At 45.5% G+C, this 23,631-nt stretch overlaps 2 protein-coding genes across 7 annotated transcripts in view; both read left to right on the forward strand.

Annotated features, from left to right (window-relative positions):
* The window catches only part of GTF2IRD1 (GTF2I repeat domain containing 1), a 1,520,245-nt gene that overhangs the window by 1,115,574 nt on the left and 381,040 nt on the right, over positions 1–23,631 (forward strand). The gene's annotated exons all lie outside the window — the stretch shown is intronic.
* AUTS2 (activator of transcription and developmental regulator AUTS2) overlaps positions 1–23,631 on the forward strand; it is a 658,278-nt gene that overhangs the window by 584,466 nt on the left and 50,181 nt on the right. For all 6 annotated transcript variants that reach the window (XM_083479523.1, XM_083479527.1, XM_083479525.1 and 3 more), the window contains one exon: positions 12,618–12,666. In XM_083479523.1, the coding sequence (XP_083335649.1) occupies positions 12,618–12,666 (49 nt within the window). The remainder of the gene's footprint in view (positions 1–12,617; positions 12,667–23,631) is intronic.

The following is a 23,631-nucleotide window of genomic DNA, read 5'->3' on the forward strand; positions in this document are numbered from 1 at the left end:
TCCCAACAGCAAAACAGCAACAGAGCTGGGCAAGGGAAGGGATGCAGAACACCACATCAAACGGAGCTCTGATTACGGCTCTGTTAGATAACCAGCAAATCGCAGCATGGGGGCTTGAAGGAAATGAGCACTTGATAAATATTTTCCACAACAAAACACAATTGGTTTCAATGGGATCGTGCTCTGTTTCTCATTAGTTACCCTTCACTTGTTAGACAAGTTCCATATTTCACAGAAACCCCACTGTGATATATATCTATGCGGGGAAGAGCAGCGATCCATTTAACCACGCGGTTGTTGATGTTTTCAGGCTCCTTCCTTTAAAATATATACATCTGTTTTGCCTCCCTTTCTCACGCCTCACCTTTCCTTCTCCCCTTAAGGAGACACCCGAGAAGAGTTTAAAAGCCAGGGTACCACTCCACCGTCCCTTTTGATGCTGAAGAGGTGTAAGAGGCCCCAAAGCCATTATCACGGCCTTGACAGGGTGCTGTAGTACCAAACCACATACAAAAAAGCACTCAGCTGACACGGGGGGGGGGGCTCACTCTTCTTCCCACCCCACCCCCTACCCACTGCCTTTTCTTCCCCCCACAAGCAGCCTTTTTGTGCTCATTAAATGCAACCTTATCTCTGAAATGACGAGTGCACCTAATCTCGTTTTCTGACAAGCAATTCTGACAGCACCTTCCTTTTGATTCTGAAGACACGTAGCTAGACATATATTAATCTGTCAGTCACAGCCCCCTAGGAAAGACGGGGGTAGGGGAGGCAGGAGGGGGGGAGAGAGAGATAGAAAGAAAAAGAGAAGAGTATTTGTCAAAATGAGAGACACACACACACAAAAAGGAGACAGTCAGCTCCAGTATAGACAGATCTCTGTGTATTCCGCACACAGATTCAAAACATCAAATCCTGGACCAAAGATGGCCATCATTTATGGGTATTCCATAAGGGAGTTACTGGTCTTGAGGACCATAAGTTTTCCTTCCAGACATTCAGAGCACTAGTTTATGATAGAACTGGAGTCTGGGGGGCCCCAGACATGAATAAACTCTCTGCTTTGCCACATAACACTCAATTACTTCCAGTTGGGTCAATCGGGCCCATTTGGGTTGAGACACCTTTAGGTTGGGCTGCCTGGAGCAATCCAGGGCTATGAGGCAATGAGTGTTGCATGGGAAAGTTGTCTCACTGGTGTGTATGATGCAGACAGCATGCTGGGTGAGCAGCATCCAGCAGGATCGAGCCCTCTGCTCACTAACTGCTAAGCGGAGCACTCAATCCAGAGGGCTGCCCCTTTGCAAGCGTGTGAAGCCGGCCTGAACCCTTCTGTGTTGGCCTTGAGTTTGCAACATTGCCTGTCCCCCTTCCCCTCCTGGCCAATTGTTGAACTTGGGTTGAAAACTAATGAAACATAAGCCCTATCCCTAAAACTGATTTGGAACCAGATCCAGGCTACATCCTGGATGGGTTGGGTGTTTCCTGGGTCCTGTCAGGGAGGAGACTGTGCGCAGGACTAGTAGTAATGGTTTAGGCAGTGGTGACCTGCAGGAAGGCTTCTGGAGCCAGATCCCAGGGTCCCATTTAGTAGAATAAGCAGGAGGGCCCTCAATACATAGCTCAGTTGGTTAGAGCATGGTGCTGATAATGCCAAGGTTGCAAGTTCAATCCCTGTGTAGGACAGCTGCATATTCTGCAGCACAGGGGGTTTCACTGAAGGGTCATTGGTTTAAATTCAGTTCTCAACATTTATGTGGCAAGCTGTGATTGGGGATATTTTTAATTCGTGTGGAAATTGGGTGTGTGTGTTTGTTTTTTTTAAAGATCTTCAGATTACTTCACCTCATCTAGCCTCACCTCAAAGGGCCTCTACTTCTTTCCAAATACGCCCACCTCACCTTGGGAATCAGGCAAAGCAGTTGTTCAGCCCTAGGTCACACCACACCTTAAAATACCTTTTCCTGTCATTGTCAGGAAACACGGGATCTTTCCCCCTGGGAGCTGTAGTTCATCATCCCACACCAATTTTAAATTCCCAGCACATAACACTTCCCATGATTGTTTGGGGGAAGCCATGTTTCTTAAACCTGTTTCAAATATGTGGTGTAGATGTGAAGCACAAAGAGGATCTATTATCCACTGCAAAGCAGTTCCATTTCCCATGTAATGCAAACATTAAGCTCTTGTTCAGTGGTGAAACACAAAGTAGGTCTTCCATCTGCACTCTGATACATTTCCTAAAACAATGCTTTCATGAGAAAGATGGGAACAATTAAAGTTTGCACGGCCATATAATGTAGACCCTGTTAGGGGGTTCGGGGTTCGGTTTTCTTAAGGAGTCAAAACAATCTGATTCTTTGCAGGGCGCACACCCCAGCCAAACTAAAACAGTTTTAAATGTAGAGTTGGAACAAGTCTTGTGAGACTTTGGTGGTTGGAGGTTGGGGGCTCAAGGCAGGAAATTGAGAGCAAAAACATCCCCAACCTATAAGAGCACCAGATAAGCCTTGCCAATGCAGCACCCTGTTTTCACAGAGGCCAACCAGAAGTCAATGGGAAAACCACAAGCAGAACATGGGTGCAACAGCACCCTCACCACCTGAAGTTGCCGGCAATTGGTACTCAGAGTCATATTGCCTCCAGCAGTGGTGGTAGAATGTGGTTGTCCGAATTCTGGGGCAGATCTCCAGCAAGGCGAGCCCACGACTCTTAAATTTAATAAAGTAATATAGAATTTATTAAAGTTTACAGACAGGTTTGCCTTACCCTGTATGTGCCCACTTGACTACTTCAGTTGTAAGAAATCAATTTCTTTTTGGGAGCACCTACACTTTGGAGGGATGCGGGTGGTGCAGTGGGTTAAACCACTAAGCCTAGGGCTTGCTGATTGGAAGGTCGGCAGTTCGAATCCCCGCGATGGGGTGAGCTCACGTTGCTTGGTCCCTGCTGCTGCCAACCTAGCAGTTCGAAAGCACTTCAAAGTGCAAGTAGATAAATAGGTACTGCTCCAGCGGGAAGGTAAACGGCGTTTCCGTGCACTGCTCTGGTTCGCCAGAAGCGGCTTAGTCATGCTGGCCACATGAACCGGAAGCTGTACACCGGCTCCCTCGGCCAATAAAGCGAGATGAGCGGCGCAACCCCAGAGTCGGCCACGATTGGACCTAATGGTCAGGGGTCCCTTTACCTTTACCTTACACTTTGGAACTCCCTGCCTATTGACACCAGGCAAACACTTTCCCTGCACTCTTTTCAGTGCCTGCTTGAAGCATACTTGCTTAGGCAAGCCTATCCACAGATGTAGATGTGGCTGCATTTATTTATTCATTTTTACCAGCAATTTAATTTAACTTTAAATATGTTTAATTGCTTTAAACTATTTTTATTGGTTATTTTACTGGCAATTTAATTTAACTTTAAATATATTTAATTGCTTTAAACTATTTTTATTGGTTATTTTTTATTGTAAACCAGGTTTTACTACACTCAAGCAGTATAAAAATTTTGTTAAATAAATAACTGCACTATACATTTAAAGCAGTATCATACCACTAAAGAGTCATGCCATGGCTTCCCTCAAAGAATCTTGGGAACTGTAGTTTGCTAAGGGTACTGAGAGTTCTTAGGAGATTCCATTCGCCTCACAGAGTGACAGTTGTCAGAGTGGTTTAATGACAAAACCCTCTTCCCAGGGAACTCAGGGAATTGCAGCTCTGTGAAGGGAATAGGGGCCTCCTAAGGGCTCTCTCTCCTAAGGGATGCGGGTGGCGCTGTGGGTTAAACCACAGAGCCTAGGGCTTGCAGATCAGAAGGTTGGCGGTTTGAATCCCCACGACGGCCCCGTTGCTCGGTCCCTGCTCCTGCCAACCTAGCAGTTCAAAAGAACAAAGTGCAAGTAGATAAATAGGTACCACTCCAGCGGGAACGTAAACAGCACTTTTGTGCACTGCTCTGGTATGCCAGAAGCAGCTTAGTCATGCTGGCCACATGACCCGGAAGCTGTATACCGGCTCCCTTGGCCAGTAAAGCGAGATGAGCGCCGCAACCCCAGAGTCGTCTGCGACTGGACCTAATGGTCAGGGGTCACTTTACCTTTAAGGGCTCTCAGCACCCATCAGGGGTGACATTGAATCATAGAATCTTAGAGCTGGAAGGGACCCCAAGGGTCATCTATTCCAACCCCCTGCAATGCGGGAATCTCAGCCAAAGCATCCATGACAGATGGGCATCCAACCTCTGCTTAAAAATCTCCCAGGGAGGAGAGTCCAACACCTCTCCTGGGAGTATGTTCCACTGTCAAACAGTTTTTACTGTCAAAAAGTTTTTCTGTATGTTTAGTTGGAATCTCCTTTCTTGTAACTTGAAGCCATTGGTTCAACTCAACTCCTACCCTCCAGAGCTGGAGAAAACAAGCATGCTCCCTCTTCCATGTGACAGCCCTTAAGATATTTGAAGATGGCTATCGTATCTCCTCTCAGTCCCCTCTTTTCCAGGCTAAACATGCCCAGCTCCTTCAAGGCTTGGTTTCCAGGCCCTTGATCATCTTGGTCACCCTCCTCTGTACACGTTCCAGCTTGTCAACATCCTTCCTAAATTTTGGTGCCCAGAATTGGACACAGTATTCCAGGTGTGTTCTGACCAAGGCAGAATAGAGTGATTCTATTGCTTCCCTTGATTTGGACACTATACATACTTCTGGTGATGCATCCTAGAATAGTGTTAGGGTCAACTGGAATAAAATATGGAGGGTGGGGAGGTAAACCATACCCCATGTAATTGAACACATGTTGGGGCATTCCCACACCATTTGAATGGCAATGCCCATCAACTTGGGGGGGGGGCAGCCCCTCAACTATTTTATGGGGGGGCAAAGGGACCACAGCCCCTAGGAATTGGCTCCTATGGCAACCATAGAAAACTCTAGTTCCCAGGATTCATTGGTGTGTTGGGTGGCGGGGAAACCCAGAGTGTTCACGTGGTATTGTAGTGCTTTAAATGTAAAGTGTAGATGTGACAGCCTGGAGTGCTCAGTTGGGCAGAGCATGGTGCTGATAATGCCATGGATGCAGGTTTGACCCCCGTTTGTGACAGCTGCATCTTCCTGCTTTGCAGTGGGCTGGACTAGATGACCCTCAGGGTCCCTTCCAATTCTATGATCTACGTGGCCTTAGGTGCTTGTTGACTCAAAGACACTTTGGGTGTATTACTTCACTTCCTCAACCCACTTCTCCGGCTTGGGGGGCCCTTTTGCTAAATTATTTTCAGGGATTCGTCGCGCGCGGGGAGATTTTCTGCCACGCGGGCGCCAGCTGCCTTACAGTTATCCCGCCGGGAGCTGTTTCCAACGAAACTCCGGGCTGCAGCCGGACTGGGGAGGCGCGCGGCGCAGCCAAGCGGCGGAGGCGGGGAAGCGGGAGGCGGAGCCTGCGCCGGGGCGGAGCGGGCGGGCGAGGCGGCGCTGCTGGCTGGCGGTGGGAAAGCAGCCGTGCCAGATTGCGGAGCCGTCGGAGGGAGCGGGCGCGCGGCAGCCGGCGGACAGGCGCTGCTTTTTCCTCGGCGGCTTCTGCTCCGGAGCCCCAGGCCGTCCGGGGAGGGGGGAGCCTTCGCTTTGGGCCACGCTTTTGGACTTTCTGGATTATGGGATCGCTTCGCTGCCGGCGCGCCTCGGTGCCCATGGAATTCACTTGAAGCGGGGAGGGGGGCAGCTTGGAGAGGCGCTTTGTGTGCGCGAACAAGAGGCGGTGGATCTGCGAGCTCCCCGGCACCCTTTTCTCTTCCCTTCTGGAGGAGGAGAGGCAACCACACGGGAACAGTCGACGCCGCCGACGCCGCCGTCTTTGGGCGCCCGGAGCCTCTCCAAAGCGCGCGGTGCCAAAAGGGGTTCTTTGCGCCCTGGGCGCACATGCTTCCCTTTCTCCTGCCGGCTGGAATCTCCCAGCACGGCCCCTGATTTCCACCCCAGCCCCTCCTCTTCCTTAGCCGCTTTAGCCCTTCGGCGGCTTCTTCTTCCTCCCTAACCACCGAAGGACCGGCGATTACGCCCCCCACCCCACCCCGTAAAGCCACCCCGTCGCAACAACTCTTCCTCCCGGAATGGCCGTGCACTCTGGAAGACCTACAACAAGGAAAAGCTCGCTCTTGGATGGAATAGTTTGGTTTTTCTTTTGGGAATAAGCGTTTCTTCTGAGCAGACGGATCCGAGTTTGTCGGAGAATCAATCTCCACCACGCCCCTCTAAAAAACAAAACAAAACACCATGAACTTGGGGGCTGTCAATTGGGGTTAACCCTTTGCGCGATCAGGTAAATGGCCTCATGCAATTGCGCTCGGGGCAGAATTTGAACGACCCGCTAGGTGTGGTGCGTTTCTGTGTATCTGTGTGGATTGTACCTTTGCTTTCTTTCACGCACCGTTTGTGTCTGATGAGAGGGAGGCTTACGTGGTTTAGTACAATTTGTGTGTGTGTGTATGTATGGGGGCAGCGGCTTCCTGCATTGAAAGTTGCCCCCCAGACCTGCCACAAACCATGGTCTTGCGGAAGCTCTGGTTCCTGTGTTTCTCTCCCTTGTTTTCTTCTTGGAATCAGAATTCCTTGTGGCTAGCTCGCAGTCCACGCTGAAATGGCGCAAGTTGAAAGGATGGGGGATGTGCCTTTTTGCCCACCACCCCCAAGAAAAATATTCGTGGTGGTGGGGAGGGCTGGGCAGGTTTGTCCCACAGCCCCAAGCCTGTCATATCACCTCTGTCCCTTCCTCATCTAAAAGAAAACAAAGCCAACCCAATCCATCAGTGCAGAAGAGGGTGTCCTCTTCCGTTGGGAAAACAACAACAACAACCCGTTTGCTCTTGGAAGTCTGTTTGGGAACAGTGTTCCAGTATCTGGAGGGCTCTTGTTGAATAGATGAGCGAACAGTTTCCATGTCCTGGCTTACTGGCTTTTAAAATAATTGAATTTCTTGCTCTGTCCTGTTGTGCTTGAGCGTGGAACCTGGATTGGGAAGGTTTCGGAGACGGAATGAGTTTGACATCCGCAAATCTCTCTATCTCTCTCTCCGTGATGGGCTTGGTGGCGTTTTCCTTTGGATGAACTGTCCCCACCCTCAGTGTATATGGCATGCAGATCCTCATTATGATACCATATTGCTGCTGTTACATCCTGACTGAGGCTAAGCTGGCGTTGTGCATAAGGAATTAACTCCAAAGTGGTCCCCCTTCTTTCCTTTTCACTGGTGCTTGCCTATGGAAGGTACATAGCAATAAATAAATAAAGCGCTGCTGCACTCCCACCCAAAATAGTATTTCTCTTGCATCTCTACATAGCCCGTTAAGCACACTACTTTGTTATGGGGTGATCTCACTGCAGGCTTTCCTGCCGGGTGTGGGCACCTCTTTTCAAAATTTAGTTCATGGCTTTTCTTTCTTGCTGTTCCTCAGACCTGCTTTGATTTCAGCCAAGTTGCCTTATTGTCTGTTTTTCAGACCATGCCTGGTCAATCCCCCTGGCACAGCGAAAAAGGGGTTGTTGTTGCTGCTGCTGCTACTTACTCCTTTTATCTTGCTTTACCTCCAAGAAATCCAGGGGGACGCACAAAACACACACTTACTGTTGCTCCCTTCCCAGTCCTCACGATGCCCCTGTGAGGTAGGTTAGGTTGAAAGAGAGGTACCGGCTGACCCAAGGTCTCCCAGTAAGCTTTGTGACTGAGCAGTGATTTGAACCAAGGTCAAAATGTAGAGTTCTCTTCCATACACCACAATGGCCTTCTTTTTTGACATTCACTTGGGCTGTGTGGATGGGTTATTTTCTCTCTCCAGAGACTGGATTATGGTATGGTAAAGTACCATCACCCTCAATATGTTGGCGTCCTTGCAGTGGTCTTGCAGTGAGATATATATATATATATATACACACACACACACACACACACACACACACACACACATATATCTCCTGACATGCTGTGGGTTTCTTGGACCAGATATATGTCCACAGAACATGTCGTATGCCTTCTTTCGGGTCTCTAAAAACAACCAGAACTTCCATTGTCTCTGCTTTGCCTTCATCTGTGTGGTGTCGGAAGAATGGGGTGTCTGAGGAACGGAGAGGCTGCTTTCTTGCTCTCTGGGATGATGGTTAGGATTGTGAAAAAATAGATCCCTGGGTTGGGAGGATGAATGGAAAAGCAGCTGGGTGTTAAACCTCCCCCCTCCCCGTCCCCGTCTTGTGCTCATGGGCCGAGAGCAGGGAAAGAGGATCTCTGCGCACTCAGCTAATAGGTTGCAGCGTGCAGAGTCTCTGTTCTGCGAGGGCAGGCTTTCCTTGATGCAAAGCAGTCTCTCGGCCCCTAATTATGGCTTGGAGGATTCTCTCTCTCCCCCCCCCCTTTAGGCGGGAGGTGGCTTGCGGTGGCTGGATCCCGCTTTCAAAAAGCCTTTCATGTCAGAGCTGATGTTTTTGCAAGTGCCTGGCCTTGGCTCATGCCAAGAAAGCAAAGCGCCAACCCCTTTTCTGTCTGGACAGGAAATATTTTTTGAGTAATACATCCCCCTGTATGGCAATAAATTCCTTGATGGAAGAGAGGAGGAACTGATTTTCCTTAGCCTGGAGGTTTGCTGACTTTTAACGTTTGGAGTCCAAGGGGAATGAAGGAGGGGGGTGCTTGGGAGCTAAAAGGTTTAACCTTAAAGGCAAGGAGAAAATGAAAGAGGGAGGGAGGGAGATGGTGGCTCCCTCCCCAAACTCATCTTTGTCCGCACAATGTCTGTAGCCAGAAGAGCTGAGGAGGCTTTTGTCAAAAGCGGGATTGGATTGAAGGCACTGCTGGGGGAGCAAGGGCCATAGCTTGGGGGTAGAGCATCTGCCCCACATGAAGGAGGTCCCGGTTCAATCCCCAGCATCTCCAGGTAGGACTGGGAGAGAGTCTGAAATCCTGGAGAGCTGCTGCCAGTCTGTGTAAGCAGCACTGAGCCAGATGGAGCCAATTGTCTGACTTAGGATGAGGCAGAGTCTTACGTTCCTTATCTCTATCTGTCGAGAGACTTGCTTGTCAAAATGTATTTGAACTTGGCGTTAGCGCATCTGAACACACTTGGCTCCCCAATGGCAAACAAGCGGGATCCGCATTTTCCATCGCCTTTTGAAAGAAGGCCTTGAGAAGAAATGAAATTAAAGGGTCCCGTCCCCCTCCTGCCACCTTGCAAAAGAGGCCCCGTTTATTGGTCATGAAATCTTACCCGTGTCAGAATCATAATTTCCCATCTGGAAAAAAATGGCCTTTGATAAATGGAACTTTGCAGATCCCATTGCCTGTTCCTGTCCCGGAGAGAGTAAATTTCCTCCTCCTGCTGCTAATAAATTGATTTCCTGCCCAGCATCCCCCATGCCTCTCCCTATTTATTTATTTTTGTATATAAAAAACTTCAGTTCATTTGAAAGTGGGACCCATTCGACACCTTCTTATCTTGGCTTCTCCAGCTTCTGTTTGCTGAAGAAAATAGGAAATCATTCAGTATAAAAGGACAGAGGTTTGCACTCTGCAATTTGACTAAAGGAGGAAATGAATCGGATCATTTGTAAGGGAGTTCCCAAATGCCTCATGCCCCCCCCCCCCAAAATAGTCCAAACAAAATTTCAAGGCATGTGTCCTCCTTCCTCTCAGGTGTTCTTTCGCCTCAATAAATTATTTCTTAAATGGTGTTGGGGAGCATGCTACTAAAAGTCGATATGACTCTGAGCGCAATGTTGACGGAATACCTGTTTTGTGTTGTGTTGTGATTTGCAAACATCCCAAGCAACCTCAGCAGTGGTATAGTGAAAGGGTTTCTGCCAGAGACTGCAGGAGTCTTCCATAAATAAATGGTGTTTTTCTTAATTATTTGCTGTCATCGCAAACATGAGGGAGCTCTCCCCCCCTCCCCGAAGTAGGGTGGATGTGTTAAAGGAAAGTTACCTTGTGCATTCAAAGGATCAAAATACTGTAACATAGTGTTTACGATAATAAACCTTCCTTTAAACTATTGAAAGTTGCAAATTAAATAGGGGAGGAATGAGCACACAACATGCTCTCAAAGCATTGTTTTGGATCTCTGGAGAAGAGCTGTATTCAAACTCATGGCAGCGGGTGAAGCCAGTGTGGAAAGCTATTCTTCTGCGTTGCAGATCCGGTTGAATGGCAAGGTTAGGAAAGTAATGAGGAACCTCTCAAATTGGGTGAAACTGGGTGACTCCTCTGCTCTTGAAGGCAAACTTCTCTCTGGTTGATTTGCTTGGCTGTTCTGCAGGATGAATCTGTCTGCAGGTAATACACCCAACATTAGTAATGGGGGTTGGAATGTATTTTGTATTGCTGTGTCCTAAACACAAGGAGTTTTAATCTGCTGAAATCACTTCAGAATACTGAGACTAAAGCCTTAAAAACAACAACACACCAAATGAAGATTTACTAGTAAATAAAAACATTTTTGGTCTTTCCGGTAGGCTTTTCAATGATAAAGGATGCTATTCTGTGTAAATTTATTTCAGTGTAATCCCTGTTAGAACTTACCTATAAATTAACATGTGTAGGGTCAGCTGTAGAAGCAAGCAGCTAGTATCCCTGATGTTCACAAATGTATGAGTGTGGCTTTAATTTCTTCATACGCTACATATTAACGTTCAATTTAACTTACCATTTATCCATTGTTTGCAGATGCATAGAGCACAAATAGCTGGCTTTTGTCGAGTTCTTAATTTGTTTTTCACATGCACAAAGCTTTCTCTTTCTCTCACACTAATTGCTAGCAGGAAATCTTAATGGCTGGAATGGCATCTTTTCCCACTCATGAAAGCAATTTCCTATCCTATGAGCATATAGATGGTGGATCTTGACTGCAGCTATGCTTGTGAATCTCTTAGGCTTTGGATCACAATCTGGCGGCCGCAGAAGCCGTTAAATCTGAGCCCCACAATATACTACTCCCTGGCATATTTTGCATTAGTAAACATGTTCCATGGGTGAAATAAGAGGGTTCAAATGAGAAGGCAATTGTGATTTACAAGACTGGTTAGAAAGAAAGACTATATTCCTGTGGCTACAACTGTGGGAGCCTGCCATTTGGTGTGTACGCTTATTCTGCTGAAGAGAGTGGGACTCACTTTCAAAAAACATGCATAGGATTGCACTATGAAAGGGCTAGTCAGTGTGCTGTCTGGATTCCAACTCTTGGAAGTCCCAAGCAACATGGCTAATGGTCAGCAATGCCGGTCGTGGCTGAAGCTGCTGGGAATTATAGTCAAAACATTTACTGAGCACCAGGTTGGGGAAGACTGTGCTAACAAATTAGCTGGATGCCTGTCGTTTGGCAAAATATCCTAAAACGTGTGCGTTTGCGTATCAATTTGCATAGATTTGCTCAATGGAGACTGCTTTTCTCTTTTTATTATTGGGGGGGGGGTTTGCTTTTCAGGAAGTCTTTAGAGAGATTTAAGAGGTGAGATTAGTGTTCAGGTGGCTTCCAGTCTGCTTGTATAATGTCGAACAGCAAATGAGCTCTCTTGTAAACAAAGCTCCGGAATGGCTGATTAAAACCATTCGTATTTTATTTCAAATTTGGCATCATGACTAAGAAACACACGCAATAGTATTTTTATTGTTATAATAGTAGTTATCAATTGAAGTGAGAAAAGTGGTTTTTCATCCTGCTTATTTTGTCCAAGATAAATGCATCATCGAGACAGTGGCAACTATCTGCGGCTTGGTCTGATAAAACATCCCACAGCAGTGATGGGTGCGCACAGCGATGTGATGTGCAGACGTTCTGAAATGTTCCAAGTTTGGTTAATGAACAGGTACTAGGGCAGAGATGGGAAAGCCATTGCTTTCCTATCCTTGGCCTAAGATGTCTTAAAGGAAGTCAGGGAGTTTGTATGGAGAACCTGTTGTGGTTGTTTGTGAGATCAGATTATCATCGGCGTGGAAATTTAAATCTGCGCTCAGTTGTGAGCAGGCTAAACATGCCTCTGTTTAACCTACTTCAGAGGGTGTGCCTTCAGATGGATAGCTTCCTGTATGCCTTCTCAGGTCTGCTTGGAGGGAACGGGATACAAATGATTATTGCCATATCTCTCTCGGATTGCAATGTGGTTTGTAATTGCTTAGAGTTCGTATTGTATTGAGAAAATACACACACACAATATATATGTTTGTGTGTGCGTGCATGTTGCTGCTGATTTGAATATGCAACAATTAAAAACAGACCTGCAGAAATATTCAGCGTTCTCTCCCTAAACCCCAGAAAACACAGCCAGATCTACTGTAGGAATTAAGACATGGCCAAATAGCACCATCTTCTGGACATTTAGGGTTTGAGATCCATATTTCACTCTCCACCACCAAAATTTATTTCTGTCCATAGCTGTTAATTTTTCCCTTTTCTTGCGAGGAATCCTATTCGGAATAAGGGAATTTCCATTACAAAAAAAGGGAAACGTTGACAGCTATGTTTCTGTCTGTGACTTAAAATCTCCTTTTTGTGCCCTTGAAGTGTAAAACAATAAATATCTCCCCCTACACTACCTTCATGTTGGTATATACTTGACTTAACGATCTAATGTGTATTTCTTTCCCATTGTTTTTTAGGTCTCCGACTCCAGTTCTGAAAAGTTGTTCAACACTGTTGCGAACAAAGGTAAGAGTATAATCTTCCCAGATCTGATTCCAGGCCTGCCTGCCTGCTGCATCACATCTTTGTATGTGCAGTCACAAATTAAACCAAAGGTTTTGTGCTCAGAATCTCCAGTATTTCCTAAGACTCTCCCAGCTGTTTGGTATTTTTGAGCTATTCTGCCGAAAAAGTATTTTTTTAAAAAAACGTTAGAAATCTACACAACACACCAGCACCACACATATATTTTAAACATGATGGTGCCACTATAACAGTCATGGCTCCCCCCCAAAAAAGGCATCATGGAAGCTGTAACATTATTAGGAGGCCCCTATCCCCCTCTTAGGGACGCAGGTGGCGCTGTGGGTTGAACCACAGAGCCTAGGACTTGCTGATCAGAAGGTTGGCGGTTCGAATCCCCGTGATGGGGTGAGCTCCCATTGCTTGGTCCCTGCTCCTGCCAACCTAGCAGTTCAAAAGCACGTCAAAGTACAAGTAGATAAATAGGTACCGCTCTGGCGGGAAGGTAAATGGCGTTTCCGTGCACTGCTCTGGTTCGCCAGAAGCGGTTTAGTCATGCTGGCCAAATGACCCAGAAGCTGTACGCCGGCTCCCTCGGCCAATAAAGCGAGATGAGCGCCGCAACCCCAGAGTCGGCCATGACTGGGCCTAATGGTCAGGGGTCCCTTTACCTTTTTATCCCCCTCATAGAGTTGCGATTCCCAGAGTTCCCTGGGAAGAGGGATTGTTAAACCACTCTGGAAATTGTAGTTCTGTGAGAGAAATAGGTGGTCTCCTAGAAACTCAGCACCCTTAAGAAACTACAGTTCCCAGCTGTGACTGTTAAAGTGGGTATCATAGTGCTTTTAATGTATGATGTGCTTAAAACCTTTCATAAATTATATCTGGATGGCCAGGCATGAATTCATAATATATTCAAAAACAGCATTCAAAAGGCTTCAGTTTTGAGCTCATTTCAATAACGTGTCAATTTAGGGAATGTTTAAATATGCTTTGCCTCTTGATTGGCTTGTGTGATGGATACAGAATTATGAATAGCCAGTTTGTAGGGCAGGCAGTTACTGTTACATGATACCTGGAATGTGCGTGGCAGCAGTTGTTACCTGCATCTTTGTCTGGTGGGATCAGTCAATAAGAGGCAGACAGAAACATAGGTTTAACAAATTCCATTAATTCCTTCCAAATGTTTGTGTTTATAATGGAGATCATAGCAAGCATTGCAGTGGTGCTTTGTGGGGTCAGAATTTTGCATGCAGTGTTCTGATTTTTGATTATGATAGTCTGAAGGCTAGTAAATTGGTTAATTCATGTGGTGAGACTCCTTTTAACCTCTGGATTTCTCATCTCTCGTGGATTTTGTTGAGCAAACGAAGTAGCATAGAGAGGGCATTCTTTCGCAGAGTATTGTATACTGGAAAAGCCTGGCAGCCTTTGTAGAGTTGGGGCTGCATCTTAATGGTGGAATGCTTTGCTTGATCTCTGGTAGCTCCAGTTTAAAAGGATCAGGTGATGGAAAGGGCCACATAAAACAAAACACAGGAGAGCTGTGGGCAGTTGAAGTAGACAAGATGCCCATATTCTACTCTAGGTGAACCACTGACCTGTCTCAGTAGAAAGCGGATTCATACCTTGAGATGCCTATACAGGCAATGCCAGGAACAGCGAATGCACAATTTATTTAAGGGCAGAATAAGCTTAGTTTATATACTTAAAACTGCCGAAGCCATGCGGAAACACCTTCTTCTTTTTGGCCAGAAGTTCCTCTTCTTCACCTTTAACTTTGGGCAGGTCATGCTTCATCATATCATCCTCTCAGATACCCCTAAACTGCTCTTGGTTTTGAACCTGTTAGTTACTGAACTAGGGCAGAAGCATAAATGAATGATCGTTGTATGGTAGATAAGAACTAGTCACTCCTACAGAGAAACTGCCACCGATACAGGATGTAAACAAGGAGCAATGCATGTGTTGTGCTCATTCGACATCATCATCATCATCATTATTATTATTATTACTACTATTAGGGTGTCTGATGGGGAATTTGCGCAGTTGCAAGATCTGCTTGAAGAAAACCCTGGGCTTTCATTGCCCTTGTGTTGAAGGACTTTGTCCATAAATTTTAAGCAACATGTCGTTTCTTTGCAAAATGGTACAAAAATGTACTTTGGGTTATTGGTGTGTGTGTGAGTGTTGAAAAATGTAATTATAACCCTTCAGCTATCACAGACCTTGAAAACCATAACACATATATATATCTCATTCTGTAATTTGTGACCATGAGCTATTTGGGCTTTTTCAACACACACACCACTTGCTTCTGAGGTGATATGTAAATATTTCTGTGCAACAGAGCACATGGTCTTAATTGCAGCTGCTCTTATCTCATGGATCATATGTCAGCCATTTCAACACTACGGTTCCTTTCGCTCCCTCCCACTTTCACATGCCCCCCCCCAAAGTCAAAAGGCCAAACCCTGTATTCAGTCATAGGTACTTGGAGATGGGAGAGGGGTCTGCAAAATTTAGCTCAGCTTATTAGCCCTAATGTTCTCGCAGATGCTCCTGATTGGGGAAAGAGGCAAAGCTCCGTGGTAGAGCATCAGCCTGGCCCCATCAGTATTATTTATTAAATTTCTATATTGCACTTCATCCAAAGATCACAGAGGGCGGTTTATGATATAAAACCCCCAAAATACAAAACATAATAACAAATAAGAACAATACCCCCCGTGCATGGATGGTTCAAGCTCTGGCATCTCCAGTTTGGACTTGAAATATCCCCTACCTCCAAGAATGGTGTAGGAATGCAGGAATGTGCTAGGTGCATGGAACCTACAAGAGTAGGTTGGCACTGCTGATGGTCATGATGACTGGGTTGGGGAAGCTTGGTCAGAACAGAAACGAAAAGGGCTTTTGGTTTCCAGTATAGCTTGAGAACCATGGATGGATGCTTGGCTGAGATCTTTCTAAATATTCCCTCTCCAAGAGAGGTGTGTGGGGAGGTGACACCTTCTCCATGGGGGCTCCCTGTTTTTGGATTTCTCTCCCCGGCAAGACACACCTGGCGCCATTGCTACCTGTTTTTAGACACCAGGCAACAACACTTTTATTTACACAGGCCTTTGGGTCTTAATTTTCTCCTTATGTTTTAGCGGGGTCAAGTTGAGTTGGATCTTCTTTCCTATACACATTTTACATACAGTTGTTCCTTCTCTTGTTTTCTTAAGTTCCTTTGAGTTTACCTTTCAAGGGGTGGGGGTGGCAAGATGAATGCTTCATTGACACGGAAATCTAATTATTTCTTGATTTAAGTCATTATCCCTCTCAAGTATCCAATCGCAACCCTATGCATACCTCTGTAAAACTCCAGTGGAATGGACGGGTCTTGCTTCCTGGCTAAAACAAATGTGGGTTAGCAAACAGATCAGTTCATTGTTAGGAGTATGCAAAGGGGAAAAGCTTTTTTTATTTTAACACCGTCACTTTCTACTATTTAGATACTGGTCTTCTGGCGCTATTATATGTGATCCATATTTCTTACTGGCATATTTTTAAAGAGTGACTACGTTGTGATGGATTTATTTTATTTTATTTTTTGTTCTCGTACGTGATTCATACTGCTTACTGGCTTATTTTTAATGTGTAGCTTGTGTTTTGCGATGGATTATTCTGTGTGCACTCCCGCCTCCCCCTCCCTGGCCAGTCTCTCTCTCTAGCCTTAGGAATAGATGCAAGGCTTAATGCTCAAGCCCACTCATTAGGTCTGTGATCCTCTTGGCAATTACGCTGCTCCTTCTGAAATGACTTTGATGTATATTGAATTATATCTATTTTTAATTGCATAATGGAGCACTGGTCCTGTTTCATGTATTAGCATCCCTTTGAAGTTCTGAACTAAGGGATTTCCCCCTCCCTACCCCTTTTTAGAGGGATGGGGGAGATAGAGGGGGGGAGCTAAATAGATTTATTTGTCTTGGCATACACAAATGAGCTTCTTCTTACATTGAGAAGAGGTCAAAATCGCGGATGGCAAGTGGGGTGGGTGGGAAGACTGTATTTGTTCAAACAGGTCAAATCTCCCCACTCTATGCCCCCCCCCAGTAAACATGGTGAGTGCATCTCTATTTTGCTAATGCCTTCTTTTGAGTGTGTGGAATGCAAGGATGCCTGATCTTGAGAAAGGAGTCAAACAGAAATGGAAGCCACATTTCGGAGGAAGAGACAGTGACCAGGGAGAAGGCGCTGCTCTCCTTCAGACGAAGAACAGGCAGTGATGGATAAAGGCGGGGCACATTTCCCCCTTTCTCCTTTCTTCCCCCTTTCTCCTTATTCTCTCCCCCACCCCACCTCAGCTTCTTATTTTGTTTACTTACTTAGTTTGATTCATGCCATCTCTTTGTTTGTGAATGAACCTCACATTGACAGGGGAGACTTGCTTCTCCCGGGGCTTTTGGGGTTTGTGCTGGGGTGATTTCGTTCCCATGAAAGGATTAAGGATTCCTTTGTGTCAGCCTAAAGTCAACACGAGGTCTTTCTTTGCCTTTTGCTTGGGAAGCTGTACACAAATAAGCTTCTTTCTTTCTTTCTTTCTTTCTTTCTTTCTTTCTTTCTTTCTTTCTTTCTTTCTTTGCCAATGGCAGATTACGATTTTGCTCCTGATTTCCATCGAAATGGCGACTTTTCTTCTCGGCCCCCAGAATTTCCATCTTTGTGCCATTAGCTAATTCCTGTTGGGTACATGAATGACCAGGAAAGAATCCATGAAAATCCAGGTGCTTCAAAGCCAGGCTGACTCCATTTTTACTACCAAGCGAGATTAAGAGGAGAGAGAGTGGCTCCCCCCTTTTTTTCAAAGCATAAGGGAGCAGTTTTGTTGTAAAGGATTAGAATTCCAGCTGTCAGGAAGCAAACCCTGGGAGAGGAGAGATGTGCTTCTTCTTGCCTTCCATGGGTAATTGCTTCCAGGTAGGTGTAGGGGCTTGGAATGGGGTAGATATTTGTCTTGCAGTTTTTAGCTCTCTTTCTCTCTCTTCTCCTATCCCCTGTCTACATATTGCACGGAGAAGCTTGCAGTTTGTGTTTGAAATTCAAGGCCTCTTTGAGTTAGCTTTTATGTCCAGAGGTAAGTAAAACAGCCACAGGAGAGATCACATTTGCTATGGGTGTTTAATGAGAGTACAAGTCTTTGTTCTTCGTCTTTTCTTGACTGATGGCTTAAGTATGCGTCTCTTTCTGCTTTAGTTCATAGTAACATAAGAAATGCAATGGTCCGTCTGACTCAGAACTGCCTACGCCAGGAGTGGTGGCTAACCTTCAGGTGTTGTTGGACTGAAACATACCTAATCTATCACATACGTACAGTGCTCAAAAGCTTAAACTGGCTATCCCTATGCTTTCCGGCCAGCTTCAAGGTTCTCATATTAATTTATAGGGCCCTTAGCAACTTAGCTGCAGGATACTTTGGGAACAAGCTTATATCCCTGCTTCGTCTTTGAGGGAGTCACTGTTAGTGGTCCTCCATGGCTCATTTCCACCAGGAGCTGTGCTGCATTCAGTATTGTACGTCCAGTTTTATGAAACTCCTTCCAGGTGAACTGCTAGCACCTACTGAATGCCTTTTCAAAATCATTATCCCAGCAGACATTTTAACTGAAGTCTGATCTTACAATTTTAGCTGGTTTTTGTTTGCATCGTACCGAGTTTCTTGTATGCCGCTTAAATACCATCGTAATTAAGTGGTATATAAATTGTCAACATAAATCACCTCCCATCATCCCTGGCCAGTGGCCAAGCTGACTAGGGCTGATCAGAGTTGTCCAACAACATCTGGGGAGCCATGGGTTAGCCATTCCTGGTGGTTGCTGACTGTGTTTGCCTCTATATAGTTCCATCCTTATTTCAGACAGTGTGATACTTTGATGTATTGTGATGTTTAGCTGGTAGTACATCGTGATGTTGAAAACCAGATGTTGCCCAGCTCTACTCACTGGCAGTATCTCTCCAACATTGCAGAAGGGTCTCTGTGCTGTGCTGAAACGTACCTTCCAATACCTGCAAGTTTTCTTACCCTTGTTCAGCCTAAACTTCAGAATGTCTTTAGAATTTCATCAGGTGTGGGGTTTTGCTTACAAAGTTGTCCCTCCTTCCTAAGTTAAAAACAAACCCAACCTTTTCTTCACAGTGGCCAACCAGATGCATGTGAGAAGCTAGAGAGGTCTTCTGCCAAGTGCCTGAGATTGGTGTGTTCACTGGTTTTGTTTTTAAGGAAAGTTCTTCCTTTTATCCCCACCTGCAGTGTATAATCTCTGTACATTGTCTGCAGCCTTTTATACAGCTTGCCTAGTTATATTGTTGTTAACATGATTTGCTGAAGCTGTTATTCTTCTGGATTAAGGGTCACCTCGTAATAATATTATATATAGTATATTGTAATAGTAATACGTAGATAACATTATCCTCAGTACATTTAGCGGCTATGGTGCCAACTGGGAAGTCTGTCATCAGGGGCCTGCAATTCAATATGTAAAATGTAGCTTGTTCCTCTAGTCTGAACCAGAGACTTTGCATGGAAATTTGACACTTGGGGCATCCTTCAAGGTTTTGATCCAAATCATGTGGTGTCACTTTTCTTTGGCGTAATTGAGTTCAAGTGCAGTGTCTCCGAAGCTGAAATAAACACCCTTCGATGTTTCAGACAGTTAAAGTGCAAAGCTCATGCATTTTAAATAAATAACTGGAGAGCAGTCTCTTAAACTGACAGCTCTGCTCTCAACTGGGTGAAGTTTTCGGTCTGTGCGCTGGAGTGCAGTTTCCCTTTGATTGAGAGTGTGTTTTGGTTGTGCTAGGGTTTTCTAAATGTTCGGCTTATGTTTACAGGAGGTTCATGTAAACTTTATGAATCCTTCTGCCCTGGTACATCAGCCATCTGTTAGCAAGATGCATATTCCAGCTGAAAGACAGAGAGCATTGTGCTGAAGTGGGGGGATCTTGTAGGGTGTGGATGTGTTTGAATACTTCTTGCTGGAGGGGGTGACTATAGGAGAAGAGGATTGTTGCCATCATGTTCTACTGTGGGCCTGCTAGAAACCTCTGTCTCACCGCTATTTGATGCTGGGCTAGACAGACTTTTGGTTTGATCCAGCTCTTACTTGGGCTCAGTCCAAACTTGTGGGAACAGTCTAACTCTTTTGGCTATGGTTTCAAACAGTGTTAGAAATTAGCCAGGCGCCAGGTGCATTATGCATGAATCCAGTTGGGACCACGTAGAGATCTCTGGATGCCAGGTTGACGACTGACAACTTCATTTTGCTGACTCCTCCAGCTTTCTTAAGCAGGCAAGCAGAAGAGCTTATTTATTGCTTTTCTATTCCACCTTTTTCTCCAAGAAGTGTATGGTACACCCCCGCCTCAGCTGACCCCTACAATGACCCTGTCAGGGAGGTTAAGAGGCTGTGACTGACTCCAGGGTCATCCAGTGAACTTCATGACTGAGGGGGGATTTGAACCCTGATCTCCCAGGTCCTATTCTGGCACTCCATCCATTATACCATACGGGCTTCTAAGAGTTCTTCTGCTTTTGGCCAACTCTATAAATTTAGTAGATAAATATGGGAAAGCCACATGTCAAGGATGTGAAATATTTTCCTTTGAATTCCTTTGAATTTGTTTGATTCTGGATTGTTTTATTAGATGTTTTAATTTGTTGTAAACAGCTTTGATATTTTTTCTGTAAAATATAAAGTAATAATAGAAATGAATAACAATAAATTTCATTGTTAGAAAAGGGTGCCTAGACATTCCATTGCAGCGACCATAACCCAGGTTTAAGGTGCCATGTTGCGATTAGCTGATATATACAGTATCTGAATTTCTAACACTGGTTTCAAAGTACTGGCAAATAGGAAGAGAGTCTGATGGAACAGAGTGGCCTTAATGGCAAACGGCAGGCATTATGGGATGGAAGCCTTGGCTTCCATGTTACTTCTAACTATGGCTGCATTCACACATGGGGTTCAGTGTGTTAGATTTCCTGGTTATAATGCTAGTACTTCTGCCCTGGTTTCTGACATTCCTTTCATACTTCAGTAGCTTGTTGTATTGATTTACAAAACCCTGAACAATTTTGGGTCAGGATATGCCAGGGATCACCAAGATAATCTGCAGGAGGATTGTTGATCACTTTCCAAGCTAGTAAGGTTCATTTGATATATATAAAAAACTGAGCCTTTAGTGGCATTAACCCAATATTGTGAAATGCTCTGCCAACAGAGATTCAACAGTCACCTTCTGTTTCAGATTTAAAATGCCACAGTGGTTAATTGATATGTGCTTTCAATGGTCTATAAATATGTTTTTATAAATAGATACATAGAATGTTCATATATGCATACTTTAGTATTTGCAATTTTGTACGTGTTACTTGAAGCTACTAACATGAGTTTGAGCAAACTGTGGGAGGCAGTGGAAGACAGGAGTGCCTGGTGTGCTCTGGTCCATGGGGGTCACAAAGAGTTGGACATGGTATTTATTTATTTATTTATTTATTTACGGCTATTAGCCCATAAAGTATGTACAAACATAAAAGCACAGAGGCATAAAGACCGATATATTCGACACCAGAAGGTGAACACCATGATGCAGGGGTGGATCATTGAGCAGAGCCAAATAACAGCTTGGGGCTCGTAGAGCTCCAAGGGACGGATCACAGAAAAAGGAAAACTGAAGACGAGATCCGACATGCACTCTCTTCATAACTGTCCGATTAGTTTTTGATGTTGTTGTTGAGTTGGACATGACTAAATGAGTAAACAACAACATCACGTTACTTGTTTGGCAAAGTATGGATTTTGACGGGTGGCTGTATTCCAACCCTGGAATGTGTGAATAGGGTAAACGTCCTTTAACTACAAACTTAATTGAACCTCTCCCTGCACCCACAATCCTTATTCACGACCTTCTCCTGAAAAGACTGCAGTGGATCTCTCAACCTAGCAAATTTCTGCCCTCTCTATCCATTTCACAAAGGTTTTATTTCATCTAGTTTCACGACTGGGCATCCATTGTGAGCTCTCTCATTCTCTCTCTTTGTGTTTTAAACTGTGCCCTCTTCCCATGCTGAATTCCTCAACTTTGCAAGCCAGCCACTTGGCCAAACACACTCAGGAATTGCCAGATGGACTCAAACAGGTTTTTGTTGCAAACTCCCCACCCCCACCTTCTTGCTTGTTGACATCTTCTTTTTGCCATCAAAGAGACCATCCTGGATTGTTGCGCTTTTGAGAACTGTGCGGCCTGGAAGCCAGAGAAACTCGAGAGCTCTGTGGCTCAGCTTCACAAATGCCAAATTCTCTTGGAATGGTAGCTGAAGTCCAAAATGCCTTGGCAACGGCACTGTCGGAAAAAGAGGTCAGCTGGAAAGCCAGAAAACCTTAGCCAAACAAATTGCTAGTTAGGACTTGCAAGGATAACCGGTGGTTAGCAGTGCTCAGGTGGAGTGCGATTATTTCCTCAATGTAACTTGAGAAGCTTTTCCTTTGATTTGCTTCTGTGCCTTGAGGGTTGTGAATGAACGAAGGTCAGAGAGGCTTTAATTGTGTCACACAGATGACTGGCCCTTTGGTGGCAGGGCAAATGACTTTGCATGGAAGTAGCACCAGCAATGTTGCCAGTTAAAGAGAGCAGGTGATATGAAAGACCTCTGTCCCAGGACTTGGAGAGTCATGGGGGAAGGGCCATGGCCCAGTGGTAGAACATCTACCTAGGATGCCGGTGATCCCAGATTCAATCCCCAGCATCCTCAGCTATGGCTGGGAGAGACCCAAGCCTAAAATTCCGGAGAGCCTCTGCCAGTGCAGACATTACTAAGCTAGAAGGACCAATGGTTTGACTCTGTATAAAGCAGCTTTCTGTATTCATACATTCACTGTCAATCAGGTTAGGGTAGCCTTCTGAAAACTGGTGTCTACAGCTTTCATCAGCGACATCTGAAGAGCACCAAGTTGGAAAAGGCTGGAGAAGGCAATATAGTGGGGTAGGAGGGCTTTAAAAAAATCACATCTGGCAACCAATGGACCTTGGGTTTCAGATAGTATATAGGTAGATGAGTCTTAAAAGCCCAGGACACATTTTTTCACAGTCCTCTAGCAGCTATGGTGCTACCAGAAACAAAGCATTTAGTGCTAACTCTGGAAGCGTGTACTCAATTCTGACCAAACTAAGCCTCCTAAAGCAAAATGTACATCAGGACATGCCCCTTTGGCTGTTGTGCGAGCTGGGAGATCCGTGGGGCACAAATGTGACTGGATATTCTGTTTTGATGCCCTGAACCCAGGTTCCAAGCACCATGTGGCACCTAGCATTCCTGTCCAAGTTTTGAACACTGTGTTAAAGCCACTTCTGGGAATCTAGTGGAAGTTTAGGGCTCATTTCTATGTTAATTGTGCGTGAGAGAAAAGGTTGCAACTTCTTAACTTGGAAAATCATGGGAATTTTGTGTTGATGATAGTTTGTGTCAGGGAACTGCCATCAGAGGCACGGGAGAAGGAGAGGGTCTCGGATTCTGCAGGGGAAGGTCCAAGCGCTAGAGGGAGACTCAGCCGGGAAGAAGGGGAAGAGAATGAGTGTAACACCAGGGATCAGGGAGAGCAACGGGACAGGGAGGTGCAGGGGCTCCAGGACTCTTCATTGGAAGTTAGCGAGGAGAGCCCAAGCACCCCACTGCCCACGCCCACCCTGCGCAGGAGACTCCCGCGCAGTGAGAGGCGGAAACGATTGGGTGTCAGACAACTCTTATGTTGGCAACGCTTTAAGAAACGCCCACAAACGCCCATTGGGGATCCTTCTCTACCAACCTCAGCCTGCCCTCAACCAGCCCTCACCTGTCTCCCATCTTACTTGCAAACCCACTCAGGAGGTAATTGAGCATGTCAGCTGTCCTCTCAGCTTCAGTGTATAAGTCAGCAGGGAGAA

Source organism: Podarcis liolepis (assembly GCF_965112155.1).
Source record: "Podarcis liolepis genome assembly, chromosome: 16".
Taxonomy (NCBI): Eukaryota; Metazoa; Chordata; class Lepidosauria; order Squamata; family Lacertidae; genus Podarcis; species Podarcis liolepis.